The following is a 17593-nucleotide window of genomic DNA, read 5'->3' as shown; positions in this document are numbered from 1 at the left end:
TAAAAAAAGTATCCAATGCTTTCCTACAGATTGCTAACCCTCCTACAGCGAAAATAGCATTTATGGCATAGTAACTGTAATGCCATGTTTAACATTACATTTTCACATGTCCTATTTTAAATATCAAACACCTCGCTTTATGGGGATATAAGGCTTACTTAAGGGTCACTTACTGGTATTTAAAAGGAAGATTTAGGACTGTCAAAAGGGGTTATATTGCCAGGTCTATTTTGCAGTTCAGACCTGCATATCCCAGCTACTGGTGGCCGGCCTGCTGTCATGTACTGCATCCTATGAGTGACATTTAACTTAGAGTATATTTTTTTGCCATATATTAGGAACTGATAGGTAAGTTAAATATGCCAATTCAGAGTATAGCCAATGTCAACATGTTTTTAGAGTTCAGAGCACCTGCACTGGGGCTTGGCTAGCAGAGTTAAAATGCACAGGGACAAACCCAGCAGCATAGACCCTTAAAGTAGGGATGAATGTAAAAATAGGCATTTTCTTGCAAGGCCTATTCACAAATTGCATTTTGTCATATAAGTAGTAGGTTAATATATTTCTACATACTACAGGATGCTAGTCACTAACCTACGGGCAGAACACTCTTCCTCTCCCATATTTTCTGTGCAGAGGTTTCCATCGCAGTGGAAAAGAACCAACCACTAGTAAGACTACATTGTAGTAATAAATTGGAAGGAACAGGAGAAAATTTCTGAAAATGGGAAATACTCACTACAAAATGGGTATGGTTTAGGGAAAAGTAAGGAGGGGATTAGGGAGGGATAGGGTACTACAAACATACACCCACAAAAGCATAACACCATTACCATTCACAAACTACACTATGCATAGATATATTTGTTTGTTTAACATATTTTTAACAAATGCTAAAAGAATTAGGAGTAATTTAAAATTATTTTAAACAATGAAAATGTTACTGTGTTTTGGATAAAATGAACATATTTTCATTATTGTTTATTTCATACACATGCCATTTAATGAGTTAATGTACAGTAAGGATGTATTCTGTTATGTTTAGGTCTATAATAAGTATTTTAAATGAATTCATATTTACATAACATATTAAAACAGTTGTATTAATTTTGTTTCCTGGCTATATTAAACTTTAGTATTTTTCCCCTAAAATGATTTCCTGCTATCACCCTTCCTTGCCTGTCAGTAGTATTTGCTCTTTAGATCAGGAGCAGCTGGATTATGTTGAGGAGATAGCAGGATGGTGGTGGTCACCAGCTTGGTGATGTTTGCACTGCCATGCTGATGTTCCTGTTTGCACCTGGTGGTATTACTGAGTTGCCTGCTGGGAATTATGCCTGCAACTCACTCTGGACCTGGGGAATATCCAGGAATTCTCTCACAGAACCACACATTGTTTTAGTGTTGGCATGAGTATCCCCTCGATTCTCCATTATCTGGTGCCCCAAAAGCATTGGGATTTCAATTTGTAGATCCAATACGTCCCAACCTCCACCTGAGCTAAACAAAACGCAATGTGACATGTTAGCCAACTTTTTTATTCATAAAGTTGATAAAATCCACCAAGACATCGACTATGCTGCCAATGAACACGACTTCACTCCTGAAGCGACCCCCAATTGTTCAGCACATACGTCAGGTAATACCATAGGTATTACTGATTGCCCTTCCTTGGCTGATACATCTTTTGCCACACTAGATAGTTGGCCCCTGCTGAATCCTGACATGGTTCAAGGGCTACTAAAAACCATCAAATCGGGCTCTCCTAGAGACCCACTGCCATGTTCAATCTTAAAACAACTTAGCAGTAACGTTCTAACTACAATTACCGATCTTCTTAATACGTCGTTACTTGAACAAACCGTACCCAGTGAATGGAAGCATGCGATGATTCATCCACTCTTAAAGAAAGCTGGCGCAGACCCCAACCTGCCAGCTAACTTCCGCCCAATATCATTGCTACCCACCTTTGCTAAGTTACTAGAGAAGCATGTTCACCGTTGCCTTACAGATTTCATCACCACTCATGATCTGTTACCATCTCACCAGTCGGGATTTCGTGCAGGTTTTTCCACTGAGTCTACATTGCTAGGGGTGACCGAAAACATCCGTCGCATGGTGGATAAGGGCGAAACAGTAGCACTTGTGCTACTCGACCTCAGCGCGGCATTCAACACCGTGTCGCATGCGGTCCTCGCCCAGACTCTCCACTCCCTAGGCATTCGCGGGGCAGCTCTTAATTGGATCAGATCACTATTAGAAAATCGAACGTTTCAGGTATTTTCACAAACTGCCTGTTCTGATACAAGGACATTTAAACACGGAGTACCTCAGGGCTCCATTCTTAGCCCGTTGCTTTTTAATGTTTATATGAGTCCCCTGTCCAAGATTGTGGAAGACACTGGGCTTTTAATGTTTTCTTATGCTGATGACTCTCAGCTGCTTTTTTCGCTATCAGCAGCAGACGCTGACAATTCATCCTCCCTACAAATCGGACTTAGTAAAATCGCCGGTTGGATGCAGAAAAACTTCCTAAAACTTAACGGCAAGAAAACCGAGTTAATCGTGTTGGGTAAAAACAAAGATCTTTGGGGACCCCAACACTGGCCATCTGAAATGGGTACCCCCCCAACCCCTGTCGCGCATGCCCGCAACCTGGGAGTCATTATTGACGACTCACTCAGTCTACACCAGCAAGCAGTAAAAACTTCATCTACCTGCTTCGCCATACTGAAATGGCTCAAAAAGATCTGCTGGATGTTACCGGAAAACACCAAGAAAACAGTTGTCAACGCCCTGATCACATCCAGATTAGATTATGGCAATGCTCTGTACCTGGGGGCAAATAAAGCTACTGTCCGCAGGTTACAGTCAGTACAGAATGCAGCAGCCAGACTACTCTGGAAAATTCCCATCACTACTCCAACTACCAAATACATTAGGAAACTACACTGGTTAAAAATTGAAAATCGGGTCAAATTCAAATCCCTATGTTTCATGCACAGGATTTCCACCAATACCGCCCCAAAATACCTACAAAGCCTGATGCGCCCCTACCGTCCCTCCAGATCTCTTCGGTCCTCTACGGCAAATAATTTTGAAATCCCAAAGATCAAGTTGTCACGCATGGGTGGCAAGTCCTTTTCTTTTCTAGGACCCACACTTTGGAATTCAATGCCACACACATTGCGGTCTGAACCAAGCTACATCAAATTCAGGAAAGCCCTAAAAACATGGCTATTCAACATCTAATTTCCTGTAACCGCATTGACACTGGGATCTGTCGCGCCGGGAAACCCTTTGTTGGGTAGCTGTGCGCCATATAAATTCAAACAAATAAATAAATAAATAAATAGAACAATGCATGAAGAGTTGACAACAACATATGCAGGATTCCTCTTTTTCATGAATGACATGCACACCACAGTGAAAGCCATATTTTTGGTTACATTTGTGTCTGTCTGCCAAGCCCAATTGGAGCCGTCCTCCTCTCCCCGGAGACCAGGACTTTTCTAGTTTGGGATTGAGGAATCTTCCAGAGTTTTGCTCAGCTGTGGAAAGGGGCACATAGATCTGTGAGCTAGAATGCCCCACTTCCACCCTAGCATCATCTCTCTACCCGGACAGGCCATCTTAGAACTAGATGAAGTAATCTGCCATAGATGCGGACATGGTGGACTTTTGTATGTCAATCATGTTAGAGAACAAAGGCACAGTACCATCTCTTCAGTGGAATCCCTGTCTCCACCACCGCCTTGAAATTTGTAGCCAAGCAGCGGGTGGTGGGACTTTAACAGAGGACTATATCATTTTCACTTACTAAAATTGAGATCAGGTGCAAAATATCAGTAAATTATCATTAGATTTTCAGCATATTTGTGAGTAATAAAAAACATTTTCATATTGCAGTCACGTTTTTTGGCTACTTTATAGTCTTGTCAAAGAAGAACGCTATGATAAGGATTACGTGAAACAAAAAAGACAGATGTGCCATGTGTTTATTTTTCGTGCAGGGTTGTGAATTTGTATGTTCCAAAATTCTCAATCTCAGTGGCCACTGACCTGATGGAGACGCTGAGGGAAATGGGAATCAAAGAGGTTTTCTCGGATAATGCGGATCTCTCTGGAATTACTGGAAGTCGTGGCCTTAAAGTATCACAGGTAAGATTATAAAGTCATGTATAATTCACCAAAGAGTTGAAAGAATCTCTGTGCTACCTTTCCATAACGTAGCCTACAAGAGAATTTGCACCAAGCACAGAGGAAAACCCCTGTTGATTTTGCCAAGCACAGAGGAAAACCCCCTGTTTTTTGTTTTGCCAAATTCTGCTGGGCACATTCACTATAAACACGTATTGACAACAGTTTGACTTTTGCACACACAAACATGCACACACGCTGGCCCACACACACACACACTACATTAATGAGTATCAATGACCCCAGGCAATAATCATTCTCAATCCCCACTAACAGTTATCAGCCTCTATGGCCCATTAATAGTATAAAATATCAAGAGAATCAACCAATAATGTAGATCAAAGTCTAAGGAAGTAATGAGAATTAGTGTGCGAAGGCAGTAATGGTCATCAACAGCCCCAGTGAGTCATAGCCCCAGGTGATAATGCGCATCCATTGTCCTAGGCAGTGATAAACATTCAATTGCTTCAACAATGAACCTTAGAGACCCCTGCAGTAAGGAGCATCATTGGCTTACTAAAGCAATGATCGCCAATGGCCTCTTACAGTAATGATTATAAATGGTTCCTGGTAGTTTTTGTTCCCCAAAAACTTCTAGTGTTGGCTATTTGTGCATCCTTTGTACCGGTTTTTTTGTGCCATTATTGCAGCTCCAGAATTTCGGCTGATATCTTAATTTTATTATGTTTAGGTAGTATGGGGTCCAGAATGTCCTGTGTATTAACATGCATTTAATCTAAGGTAATGATGAAGTGATTTTATTTTTAAACAGAGAGCTCCAGATTCTCATTAATTGAAGTAACTCTGCAACTCTCAGTTTAAAAATAAAATCACACTATCATTGCATGCAAGATTTATTCATAGTGCAGTAATTTTTCCATTCAAGCTGCCCTTAGTAGGAGTTTTGTAGCATAGTGATATAGGAAAGTGTAAGTTTGGAAACTGCATGGCGTCCTTTTTATAGATTGGTGGTACATTTAACAATGGGTAGATCAGAGTATAAAGATGATAACTTAGCAAAGGGGGCTGAATGGTGTTGTGTAGGGATAATATATTCTAGAGGTTTTCAAAAGTTAGATCTTCTTATGAAAGCCAAGGTTTATAACCAAGGGAATGCCTTTTAATATCCACCTATTCCAATCAACAGTGCAGCCCTAAATTTAGATTTTTTTATTTCACCTAATTGGGGAAAAGTTGATATTTCTTAGTTTACATCTGGATTTTTTTTGTGATATCTTGGATAATTTTGGAGTATGCCAGAGTTATTTTATTAATAGTCATACGAGAATTCATTGAAGCTTTGTATGATAGAATTTTTAGTTGTTCACAATGGCAGGTGATCTGATTTAAATGAGGTAATAAAACGTGTTCTCTGTTTAAACAGGAAGGCTGACTGATAATCTTAAACATTTCTCAGGTTTATTCCTCCTTGTTCTTTGGGAAGTCCACATTTCATTTTTAAGGGAGTTTCATGGTCGTTTATTTTCCTAGAGAAAGGGATTTACTATTTTGGCCAATTTGAGGAACAATTAATTGGAAAGTAGAGAATGGATTGCGCTCATGAGATAATTTACCATAGGCGCTATCCTTATATTTATAGTATTCCCTCTTCCCCACCACATGGGATTTTGGGTGACCAACCTTCCATCTAATCAGATATTTCGTTTAGTGTTTTCTTGTCATTATGTTTAATGTATTCTTAGAAATTGTCATTGGAGTCAATGTCTAGATATTTTAAGAAAATGGATTGCTAGGTTAAGCCAGAATTGCCTAGAATTTTAAGATCACATAGGGGCCGATTCCGATCCTGGAAAAATCGCTCCGATTCGTCGTACGGAGCGATTTACCCGTAGTAATCGTAGATCCTCGAGGTCACTGTACGTGCGAGCTAGTACGATTCGAACACACAGCAGATCTCCGTCCGAATCTTACAAGGTCCATATGAATCAACAATCTGTACGAATCGCACACGAATGAGGTGGTAGGCGACGATCATAAGGATCGAAGCAGCATTTCCCGACCAGGCAAGAACGAATCAGGTTTTCAGCACTCCGCACGACTGTTTTTGTACGGCACTATTAAACACCCATAAACACACATCTCGACACGAACCGCGTACGTGACGCCCCCCCAGGTACGGTGCGTACACCCCAATACTGCAGGGGTACGGTGCGTACTCCCCGCGATCTCTGGGGTACAGTGCGCACCCCTGCGGAAATGGGGAGTACGCGCCGTACCCCTGCGATCACAGGGGTACGCAATGTACACCTGCAGTAATGGGATGTACGAAGCGTACCCCTGTGATCCTGGGGAGTACGGTGCGTACACCCCAGGATCGCAGGGGATTGCTGCATACACCCAATTACTGCGTGTGTACGTTGTGTACCCCTGCGATCGCAAGGGTACATCGCGTACTCCCCATTACAGCAGGGGTGCGCACTGTACCCCAGAGATCGCGGGGGTACGGTGCATAGGGGTACGGCGCATATGTGGGTGAGTGGCACTCCATATGAATCACGCATACAACGTTTTCCGTACGAATCGCGACCTAACACCCCTGGCCGGATCGTACTTGTCGGGTCAGACAGCATGTTTACGAATCGTACGGATCACTGTGAGGGTCCGTGTTGTACAGATTTAGCCTCGTACGATTCAGAATCATACGATTCGCATGCAAACGGCTCCAAATACAAATCGCCGTACGGAAATCTTTCCAGGATCGGAATCGGCCCCATAGTGTTCAAAGATCTCATCTCAGATGAATCCTTGTTTGAGGTGCAGCTAGACATGGTTGAGTAGGAGTCCTATGTTTCTGTTATGGTTTGTATGGATGTATTAGCGTTTTTTACAACTATAAGGGCACTGTTAGCATATGCTCCTGCTTTTACTGTGATGACTTTAAATTTCATATATAGCAGTAGTTTGATCAATAATAAGAACAAAGCAGACAAAAGGTGGCAGTAAAGTAGTCTGATATCACTCCCCTTGTTCTCCCGCTGCTATAGATAAGTGTGAAGACCCTACACCATCTTAATAAAGCTGTCTCCTAATTTAAATTTGTGTTGAACCCCCATTAGAAAATAGCGTGGAATCTTGCCAAAGGCTTTTTGATGTCTAGCACAAATGCCTCTGCTGGACGGTTTTCCTGTTTTGCCTCTTAAATGAATTGGCAGAAAAGTATTTTGTTATCACTGGAAAGGTGATTCTTCAGAAGGCCTACTTCTGTGGGTCCTATTAGCCTTGATAATATATTTTGTAGCCCATTTGCCAAGATCATAACTTACATTTTGCAATCTATGTTTATTAGTGATATAAACCTTTAATTTTTGGTATGCATTAAATCGTTACCTTCTTTGGGCAAGACCTCAATGAGAGGATGCCCATGATTCCTTCTATAGTTTTTATAAAATTGTAAGTGACTGCATAAGTATAGGGAGCCTTCCCTCTTTTTAACTTCCCTTGGTTTTATTAGTGCACTAAGTAATTGTCCCTCAAGTTCTGGTTAAATCGGAGGTTCAAATTGGATACATTTTGTTTTTAAACCTCTAGTTTTGTTGTCTGATTAGAGTTTGGTACAGAATGCTTTGAAGTTCTAAGGGGCGATTACAATGGCGGGCAGATCGCCCCCACCGGGCCCGCGGTAGTCACAGCCGGCCGGCGGGGGCGTTCCCTCCGCCATCGTGACAGCAAAGACCCCCCCGCCACATTATGATGGCTGGGGGGTCCGCTTTTCGACTGTCTGGAAGACAACGCCATCCATATTACGATGCAGGCCATGATCAGCCTTTCCATGGCTGCATTGCCGCCATGGAAAGGCTGGTGGTTCCTGTTGTTGGAGGCCCGTTGCGGGCCCCCGGGGTGTTGGGAGGGTGGGGGGTGCACATGGGGGGTACCTATGATACCCCCCTGCGTTTGCATGTACAATGTGGCAGGCACTGAGCGGTGCCTGTCCAATTGTGCATGTAAAAGCACAACATGTATATTTTACATTGCGTGGGTGCTGCCTCCAGCAACGCCCGACACAATGTAAAATATACAAAATGCACCCACCACAATGGCGGACACATAATAATTTGTATGGTGAGACCAGTGCAACTATGGCGGGCGGTCCCTTATGTAGTTGCGATGGGGGGCGGACTTTGCCTCCTGCCATTGTAATTGGCCCCTTAGTTACTGTTTCCAATTTAGGGGCACATTACGATGTTGGTTGGAAAGCCTCCGTCCGACAGTCAGAATCTTCATGACCGCCTTGGAGCCCTTCGAACCAACTCGGACGGTTTAAAGTCTGACTGCCCAATTACGATGTTCACGGTCGGAAAGTAAACCAGCCGATCATTCTGACTCGGTTCCGAGCGACTCACAGAGTATTCCTGTCTGTCGGGAACCGCACTGTAACCCCCTATATACAGCATTTACGCCGTCGGGATTACGATGTTGGTTTCCAACAGCCTTTCCGCATTGGCTGGTTCACCACGGAAAGGCCCATTGGAAAATGACTTTGGGGCCCCTTTACTATGGTTGGGGGTTGAGGGGGTGCCTAAGGTAACCCATGTGAAACACTACACTGTGTGGCGGGCATCAAGGGGTGCCTGCAACAGGGTGCAGTGTTTTCCACACACACTCTATTTCCCCATAGGAGCCTGTGTTATGGCCGGTTCTCGAGAGTAACATGAGCTCCCATAGGAAACAATGGGAATCCAACCGAATTGTGTTCGGAAGCTGCGTAATCGGGTGGTTGGAACCGTTGACCACAAGTCGGTCAGTCCCAAATATGAGATGGTGTCAGCCAGCATCGTAATGAGCCCCTTATTGTGGATTACACCATTTTCATATTTGATGGAGACAATATTTAATATGTTGTGTTTACAATTCAGATACAAAGCAGTATCTTCCCTACTCTTTGTGCTTCAAAGAGTTTAGTACCCTGTTGTTTGCTGACCCAGATTCCTGCTCTAGTACTTAGGACCTGATGTTTAGTTTGGGGGACAGAGTAGTGTCTCTTGGGTTGGCAGAGTACATTAGCTTGGCCACCCCGAAGATGTTTGGCCCTCCAACTTTAGAAATTACCTCTGGCCCTGTGGTCCTTTCTTTACATTAAAAGAAACCGCCATCATGGAAGTTCCTTTCAATATACAAACAGTTTGGTGAACAGCCACCATTGGATTTGAACGAAAAGTGGAAGTTTGTTTTAAAAACCAAAAAATGAATGATCCCCAAACCCTGGGAGATTTCTTTCATGATGTGGCAGCAACTATTTCTTTCTCCTGTGCCTCTTTGTCACAGGCAAAGAGGTGTTTCAGTTGCATAATATCGAAAAACAAATATCAATCACAAAAATATAGTTTTCCCATGCATATAAAGGTAAGTACAATAAAATTGAAAACAAATATTGTTTTAGACACCTTTAGAAAAAATATTCACAAAAATATTGTTTCTAATATGTATAGTGAAAAATAGTAAATATTAAATATTTTAACATAATGTAATTTAAATATGTTCAAACATTATTTGAAAATGTACATATAAATATACACTTATTTAGAAAAACAAACACACACATATATATATGTTTATACGTATGTTTATACAAATCTCACAAGGAGGGACAGGGGAGGTCTAGCATACAGGCCCCATGCAGTTATGCTGAAAAATAATACGCTGTTCATATTTGGGAAAGGGGGAAGAAACAGGAGGTAAGACAGAGGGGGCAAAAGACCTGGGTAGCAGGCTTGGAATGGTATGTTAGTTATGGACAGGTGCTAGGTAAAAGGATGCTTGATTGCATATGGATACCTCCAACCAGTAACCAGGAAGTGTTGGCAGCCATCTTGTGCTTGGTAGACCGAGACACAAGAAAGCAGAAAAACAAATGTGTAGAACACAAAAAGGGGGCAGGGTAGAAACACACAGACTCCCTAGGCATGCCCACTCTACAGGGCGCGTTTGCACAGTTTAAGATGGGGAATTATTTCCTGTTCACTCCAAAGGTACCCTAGAGGGAACTAGTCCAACAGGTATCTCCAGTATGGGCCATGGAGCTGCGCTGCAGAGTGTTGTAAAAAAGGGGCATGTCTTCTGAACACCTGACTGCAAAAATATAGTAAATCAGTGTAAAAAAAAATAATACATTTAAAAATTGTCATTTAAAAAACCTAGGAAATTCACTGAATAAACCATAGGTTTCAGGCCTTATATAGTTAGGAATTAGCATTTGAAAATCCTTTGAAATTCACTGAAAAAATCATAGGTTTCATGCCTTATATAGTTAGGAATTAGCATTTAAAAAGCCTTGCAAATTCAAATAAAAAACCATAGTTTTCAGGCCCTATATAGTTAGGAATTAGCATTTAAAAAACCTTTGAAATTCACTGAAAAAACCATAGGTTTCAGACCTTATATAGTTAAGAATTAGCATTTAAAAAACCTTTGAAATTCACTCAAAAAACTATAAGTTTTAGGGGTGTTATAGTTAGCAGGACAATTCACTTAATTGTAAATTAAGGATTACAAAATCAAATAAAGAACATTTTTTTTTTGGGGGAAAACCTTTATTGTAGCATTCAGTAAAAATACAAGTATGGGCCTACAACCGCGGGGACCGGCCGCTAGACAAATTAAAATCTCCGATATCACAGTATGACACAGCTCATCAGCCGACAACCCAGAGGTCCAGCAGCGATTCAGGATAAACTTGTATTAGAATGCACAACTGGGTTCCAGGATGAGACAGACGTGTCATTTTATATTTTATAAGAGAGGATCAGGTGCCACACAATCAAACAGAATGCGGGGGGACAGGGTAAGAAACAGGATATGCATGTAATAACCACTATAGTGGAGAATTGGCGCCAGAGCATATAGATCGGTACAAAAGAACTCACAATATACATTCCATGTTGCGCCAGTACTCGGAGCCTGCCCACCCAGGAATCAGGATATCATAAGAGCATAAGCACGAAATACAAGCACACAATAAGAATCTGAATGATTCGTAGCTATACTGATCCTCTAAGGAAGAGAGAGAAAGAAAGAAAGGCCATAGAAAATAAAAAAGGCAAAATAAAAAAAAAACTCCAGCCCCCCACGCTGCACCACCCCTGCAAATGGCTACAGCCTGACCCCACTAGCAGCGTGCCTGTCGCCCCTAATAACTAAAACCCCAAAGGTAGGAGAAAGAACGGAGGAGGGCATATCCATGTGGGCTCCCAGCCCCTTTAGACCCCCCGCCTGAAACAGCCACCCCCTATCACTAAAAGACAAGTTTAAGACAACAATGTAGAAGAAATTAGAGGGTACCGTGAGACACCGCCCAGCCTCTTAGAGCAAACAGTTGCAGGTCCAACACTTATGAAAGCCACGCCAACCCTTCCCGACCCAGTCGATCTTAACCTTGGCCCTTCCGAACAAGAACACAAACCCCTCCCAGCGAGACCCAAAGGCACACAAAGAAGCAATAAAGAAGAAGAGAGTCATCAGAAAGCAGCCAATGGCTACCAGCAGGCAGTGAGTCCACAGGAACTGTAGATGCAGACAAACTCTCTCTCCTAGTTGAACAGTCCCAATGTGTCTTGCACAGGAGTCGTAGCGTCGCCAGGAAAGGAGAAGATGACCACAAAATTAATGGAAACTCACAAACTAAAGTCTCCGGGAGGGGAACGCCTGACGTTATCTCCAAAGCCGGTTGTGGTGGAAGGTTCAGAAATACCATGACATTCTCAGGAATACCGTCTCTCAGGGCACCATCCGATGGTTCCAATACTTGTTTCCTGACGGGGTTCTCGCACGGAGTCAAAATGTCCGCGGTATGAATGGCTGTAGATTCCTGTTCCAACAATAAGGCTGGGCCTGGTTTCACCAGGAGCATCTCAGATAGGCGCGTGTCCAATTTGCTCAACAAAGTATCCACATGTGAGCGAAATGCCCAAAGTTCTGCCAGTATTGACCTCAGCGATGGCTCATGCACCGTTCGATCCATATTCTCATACCCAAAATCAGTCACAATCACCTACCCGGGTGAATCTGGCATCCTCAGGCGGACAGGCAGGACCATGAACGTGCAAATGTGAGGGGTGACCAGTCTTTGTCTGCAGCCACGGTCAACCCAGTTAGGGCCGCAGGCCAGAGACCCCGAACCACCGAACCCCGGCGGGCGCAAACCGGGTCCGCGGGACGGGGGCCCCCACCCGCAGCCGGCAGCAAGCTGACTCATCCCTCGGTCGATGCTGAGCAATGAAAACGATCGCTGCCAATTTTGGGGTGAATTAAAGCCTCCACTCCGGTCGACTGGACCCAGCCCGATTCTCCTGGCCGATGTTGTTGCACTACAGCCCGGCTGTGAAAGTACTCCAGGCCCCGGCTTCACCGCTGGAGTAGGCCGCAAACTTCAACTCGATGGAACTTCGTCAAACAAGCCGATAAAAGTTTCCGGATTTCACCATCGGAGTGCGGAACAGTTCATGCACACAGAGACTAGGCGTAAAGTCAGGATAATGTACAGGATATCGTGGCGGGTTACGGAGGTCGGCGGAGCCGGGAGCCTAAGCAGCCATCTTGCTTGCTGACGTAGCTCCTCCCCAATAAAGAACATTTTAATTTGAAAATGTAGACAATCACAGTAACTCAAGAACTCACCCCCCCCACACCAGCCTCGTCTCTTCCTAATTGATTAGATATGGGTTTAACGAGGAAACTGGGATATCACTCTCCGGATAATGGTCAAATGTGTCAAATAGGCAAAGATTGTTATCATTAAGAAGATATACATTTAAAGCAATATATAACATTCAATTAACCATGATTAACCACCTAATGAACATTCTATTAAGCTGTTAACGTAGTAGAAAAATGAGGATAATGTAATAGAAGAAAGGCAGTGGTGTCTGGTGAGTAGACATAGCGCTGCTTGGGTTCCTAAGCACTTTTAGTTAGTCCTAACCTTAAGATTGTTATACCTCAACTTTCAAACATATTAACTTTTATCCCTCCACACAAGGCATGGGAGAAAATGTGTGGCAGAAGTGAAACAGTTAAGATGTTTTTTAATCCCTCTTAGTTTAATGATGAATGTAGAATTCTGTTTTGCACATGTGTGGTATTTATTGAATCATAATTGAGGGTGCAAACAGTCACCCATGCATCTAGAAGAAAAGTATACGAAAAAAGGGGAGAAAAAGAAAGTCTTAGGTAAGGGGAACCCACTGGTAGGAGAAAAAACCTTTGTCCTCTGATGCCCTCACACACCCCGAGGGGTGTCATGCTTCATCATCGGGCGGTTGCTCCTCGTAGGGCCGGCGCTGCAATTCCCTACGGTACCCCGAAGGGTCACTTTATCGGAGATCTTTTATAGGACTGCCGGATGGTGCATGAGGGTGTGTGGGGGGCAGGTTCAGTGAGGGTAAGAAGGAAAAGAAAGTGCGTGCAAATATGATTCATAAGATAAAAAGGGTCAACCTGCAGCGATATTGTAACTGTTGTACCCTTAGCAGTCCAAAAACCGCTAAAATAAAATATTGCCCCAAAGGCACACTATGCCCGGGTGACAAAAGGTCATAGGCCGACATGTTTCGCGCTTGTCTCGCCCACACAGGGTCATTTGCGCTTCTTCAGGACCAGAAAAATTCAAATAAGTTAAGTGCACGTGAATGGTGTTAGTAAGATAAAATACCCTCTGTCTCAATCAGGGTGGAGCGGCAATCTGTTTACCCTCGGTGTGGCAACAGCTGTATGGTGGATACCACTCGTGATTGATACCTAGAAAAGAAAAAACAAGATAACCCACAAATATGGGCACCAGAACAACATGATGCCTCATGATATGCCACAGCTGTGTGCATATTGGTTAAGTAAAGGAAAAGAAATAAAGTTGCTAAGCACACGAGACCAGCCCATCATGTTAGTCTAGTCCCATCCCTTATGAGCGCCCCACTCAGTAACTGCCAGCCACATACTACCTACTCAAGGTCCCGCCAGGGTGCTCAGGCTAGTAACGCACAAGGATGATAATGCACCAAAATGATAATGCCCGGGGTTTGCTTACCTAGCTCCACTGGGACAAACCATCAAAATGCTGGCGCAATAAACGCCCATAAGTGGCAGGGAAGGTATTGTGCGGGCTGCTTCCGCTGCACCGACCCCTTCATTACGTATGCCGGTGGTGAATAGCCGGAAATGAAATAGATGAAGTTAAAAGGGTACTAGGCAGCCGGAAAAGGACGCCGCCATGTACCCTTTTAACTTCATCTATTTCATTTCCGGCTATTCACCACCGGCATACGGTGTGAATAGTTTACAAATTCGGTGTGAATAATTACAAATTCTCTCATTTAGTAAATAAGAGGACTTGTGAATGCTAAAGCCCTTTTTTAAATATACTAAACCCATTTAATTTTAAAAGGTTTGCTGAATCTATAAATTGTTTAGGAATTGGTATTTTGAAGGCGTGTGTTGAGTGCTTCCCATTCAAACATTGATTCCTTATGGCATACATAATGTTCTGAGATCAAAATCTGGTTGCAAATCCTTAATATTTTGCCATCTACACTAGGTAAATTCAAACAGAAATACAAACTTAAATATAGCAACAAGAAGATCAACAATAACACTGACATGAATAGTGATAATAATACAAATAATAATAAGCATAGTATAATAATACTAATACTACTACTAATAATAATATTATTAATAATAATTTAATGCAATAATACTAGTGGATTGCTTTAAACAGCTCTTCTTACCACGGTTTTGATCATTATAAGCATTGTAAACTTAATATCTATGTACTAACACACACACACTAATGTTACTCAGTTAATTACCTTCAGAAGGGTGAAAGTTTTAGTTTGCCATCTCAAATGAGTTATTTCGACCTGCACGTCACATCAGATGTAGTAATCTTGATTTCACACTGCATCATTTTAATGCTTGATTATGTGCAGATGTTACATGGCTTTCAGTTTTGATTTCAGGGGACAAGCAGTTTCTCCATGATTGTATTGTTTCAAGATGTAATGTCACAACATTTAGCACATGTTTCAAGGAAGAATATTTAATACCCAGTTAAACTGTGAGATTAAACAAAGCCTGTGAAAACAAATCAATTTAAAACTACCACATTTCAGTCATAAACAATGTCATATAGTCTTTGTTATTGACTGTAATGTTTTTCTCACTTTACTTCCAGGCTGTTCACAAGGCAGCGCTATCCATGGACGAACAAGGCACAGAAGCAGCAGGGGCCACAGCCATTGGTTTTATGCCCATATCATTTGTGTTTCCAACAAAATTCAACTGCCCCTTTTTTGTATTGATTCGTCACCATATAACTAATAGCATTCTTTTCCTCGGAAAAATTGTCGACCCAACTATTATGTGATGAACAATTAACCATGCATATTTCCGCTCATTCGAATTTTCCGAATAAATTTGAAATACACAGAATGGTCTCTTTGCTTTCCTAATTAGGTGGAAATAATAAGTAATTGTTACTTGTGAGAGACTGTTTACCGCTCCCTTCATAGTCAGGTTGAATAATTTATTCAAGGTAGAGATACATGTATATGTATACGTGTATAAATGTATATACTTGCCTTTATGAGATTATGGTAGTCAATATCCTGCACTTGAAACATAATCTCGATGATTATTTCTCAATTAGGGGTCTGATTTTGATGTTGGTCGGAGTTGCCACGGACCAACAACATTTCTGTATGAGAACTGACAGACCATGGGTCGGTGGTTCCGCACACCTCATTACGATGCAACTGCAGATGGTGCTGTCGCATACTCCCATTTCTCAATGGAAGCTTGTGCGGCAGGCAGAAACCCCCCCCCCCCGCAGCACAAGCTCCCATTGAGAAATGGAAGTATGTGTAAAAATCCCTGCACCGTGTGGCATGCACCGTAAGGTGCCTTCCACACGGTGCCGGGATTTTCAGAGTGGGGCCATAGGTACCTTTCAGGGCCACCACTGAAAGTCGCAAAGAAATCAGGGTCCTGCAAGGGGCCCATAAAAACACTTTCTAACAGCAGTGCCATGTTGGAAATGAACGAAATGAAATGAAATGAAAACCAGTTTTATTAAGCGCTAACAGCTGCCCTGAGGCGTCCAGGCCCTAAGACTACAACCAAAGCCTTCAGAAAAAAGAGCAGGGAGGACCCTATTGATTAAAAAGGAAAGTTTTGAGCTGTTTGCGAAAGCTCAAGAGGTTGGAGTCAGCTCTAAGATGGAGGGGTAGAGCGTTCCATAGTTTTGGGGCTTTATAAGCAAAGGATCGACCTCCAGCCCTCGCTCTATAAATCCTCGGGACTTGGGCTAAGAAAGCAAGTGAGGAGCGGAGGACTTTGGTGGGTTGGTATGGTGATACCAAAGAGTGGCTGATTTCTGGGCCAGATTTCCAGTAAGCCTGATGTGGAATGCACATAGACTTAAACTTGACTCTCTCTCTAATGGGGAGCTAAATGCAAAGCTCTTAAGCCAGATTTTATTGAGGTTCTGCGAGGGGTGCCAAGCAATGTGCGAGCTGCACAGTTTTGGGTGCGCTGCAGTTTTTGTAAAGTGTACTCTGGTGCCCCCAGGTACAGGGCATTGTTGAAATCAAGGCGAGATTGAATTAAGCTCTGTATAACTATCTGCCTGGCCTCAAAGGGAAGAAGCGGCAGGATTCTTTTAACCATCCTCAGGAGGCCAAAACAGGTCGCTGAGACTTTGGTTGCCTGCGTGTTGATGATTTGTCCATCCACACCCCAAGGCTTTTGATGTTGTCTCTTGGGGTGGGGGCTGTGCCCATGCTCAGAGGCCATAACAACTCTAAGGTGAAGGAGTTGGGGGGCCTAGGAGCATAAACTCCGTTTTATCATAATTGAGCTTCAGACAGGGCTTTGTCATCCAACTCTTGACCTGTTCCAGGCATGTTGTTAAGTTGGACTGCGTTAGTGGGCTGCTCTTTTGCACAAGAGAGACCAATAGCTGGGTATCGTCCGCATAGGTAATGATGTTAATACCATGCGGACGCACAATCCCAGCCAGCGGTCTCATGTAGGCATTAAAGAGCGCAGGGCCAACATGGAACTGATGTTGGAAAATGCCATCATAATCTCGATGGCGCAAACGCCATCCATTAGGGATTATGAGGCCTGTTTGACTGGTGGACGGGAATCTTGAGCCTGTCGTAACCAAATCAGATTTCCCAGCAGAGTTGGACTCTGACCCGCATCATCCTAATATGTTGGTCAGAATTCAAACCTACGATGTTGGTCGGAAAGCCTCCAATCAGTGGTTGGAGGCTTTCTGACCAACATTGAAATCAGGCCCAAAATGTTGTACAATAGAATAGGTATGTAAAACGAGTAGCATGAAGGAAATGTTGCAAACTTATTATTTTATAAGATTTTT

At 42.9% G+C, this 17593-nt stretch overlaps 1 protein-coding gene across 2 annotated transcripts in view; it reads left to right on the top strand.

Moving 5' to 3' along the window:
* Positions 1–15639, top strand: part of LOC147690128 (alpha-1-antitrypsin-like protein CM55-SI) — a 69371-nt gene extending 53732 nt beyond the window's left edge. For both annotated transcript variants that reach the window (XM_086937728.1, XM_086937729.1), the window contains exons 4-5: positions 4014–4161; positions 15383–15639. In XM_086937728.1, coding sequence (XP_086793854.1) covers positions 4014–4161; positions 15383–15574 — 340 coding nt within the window. In that variant the 3' untranslated portion in view covers positions 15575–15639. The remainder of the gene's footprint in view (positions 1–4013; positions 4162–15382) is intronic.
* Positions 15640–17593: the final 1954 nt, after the last annotated feature.

The sequence above is a fragment of the Lissotriton vulgaris genome, chromosome 9 (assembly GCF_964263255.1).
Source record: "Lissotriton vulgaris chromosome 9, aLisVul1.2, whole genome shotgun sequence".
In the NCBI taxonomy this organism is placed as follows: Eukaryota; Metazoa; Chordata; class Amphibia; order Caudata; family Salamandridae; genus Lissotriton; species Lissotriton vulgaris.
Note: the sequence above shows the minus strand (reverse complement) of the source record. Positions and strands in the feature narration are given on the sequence as shown.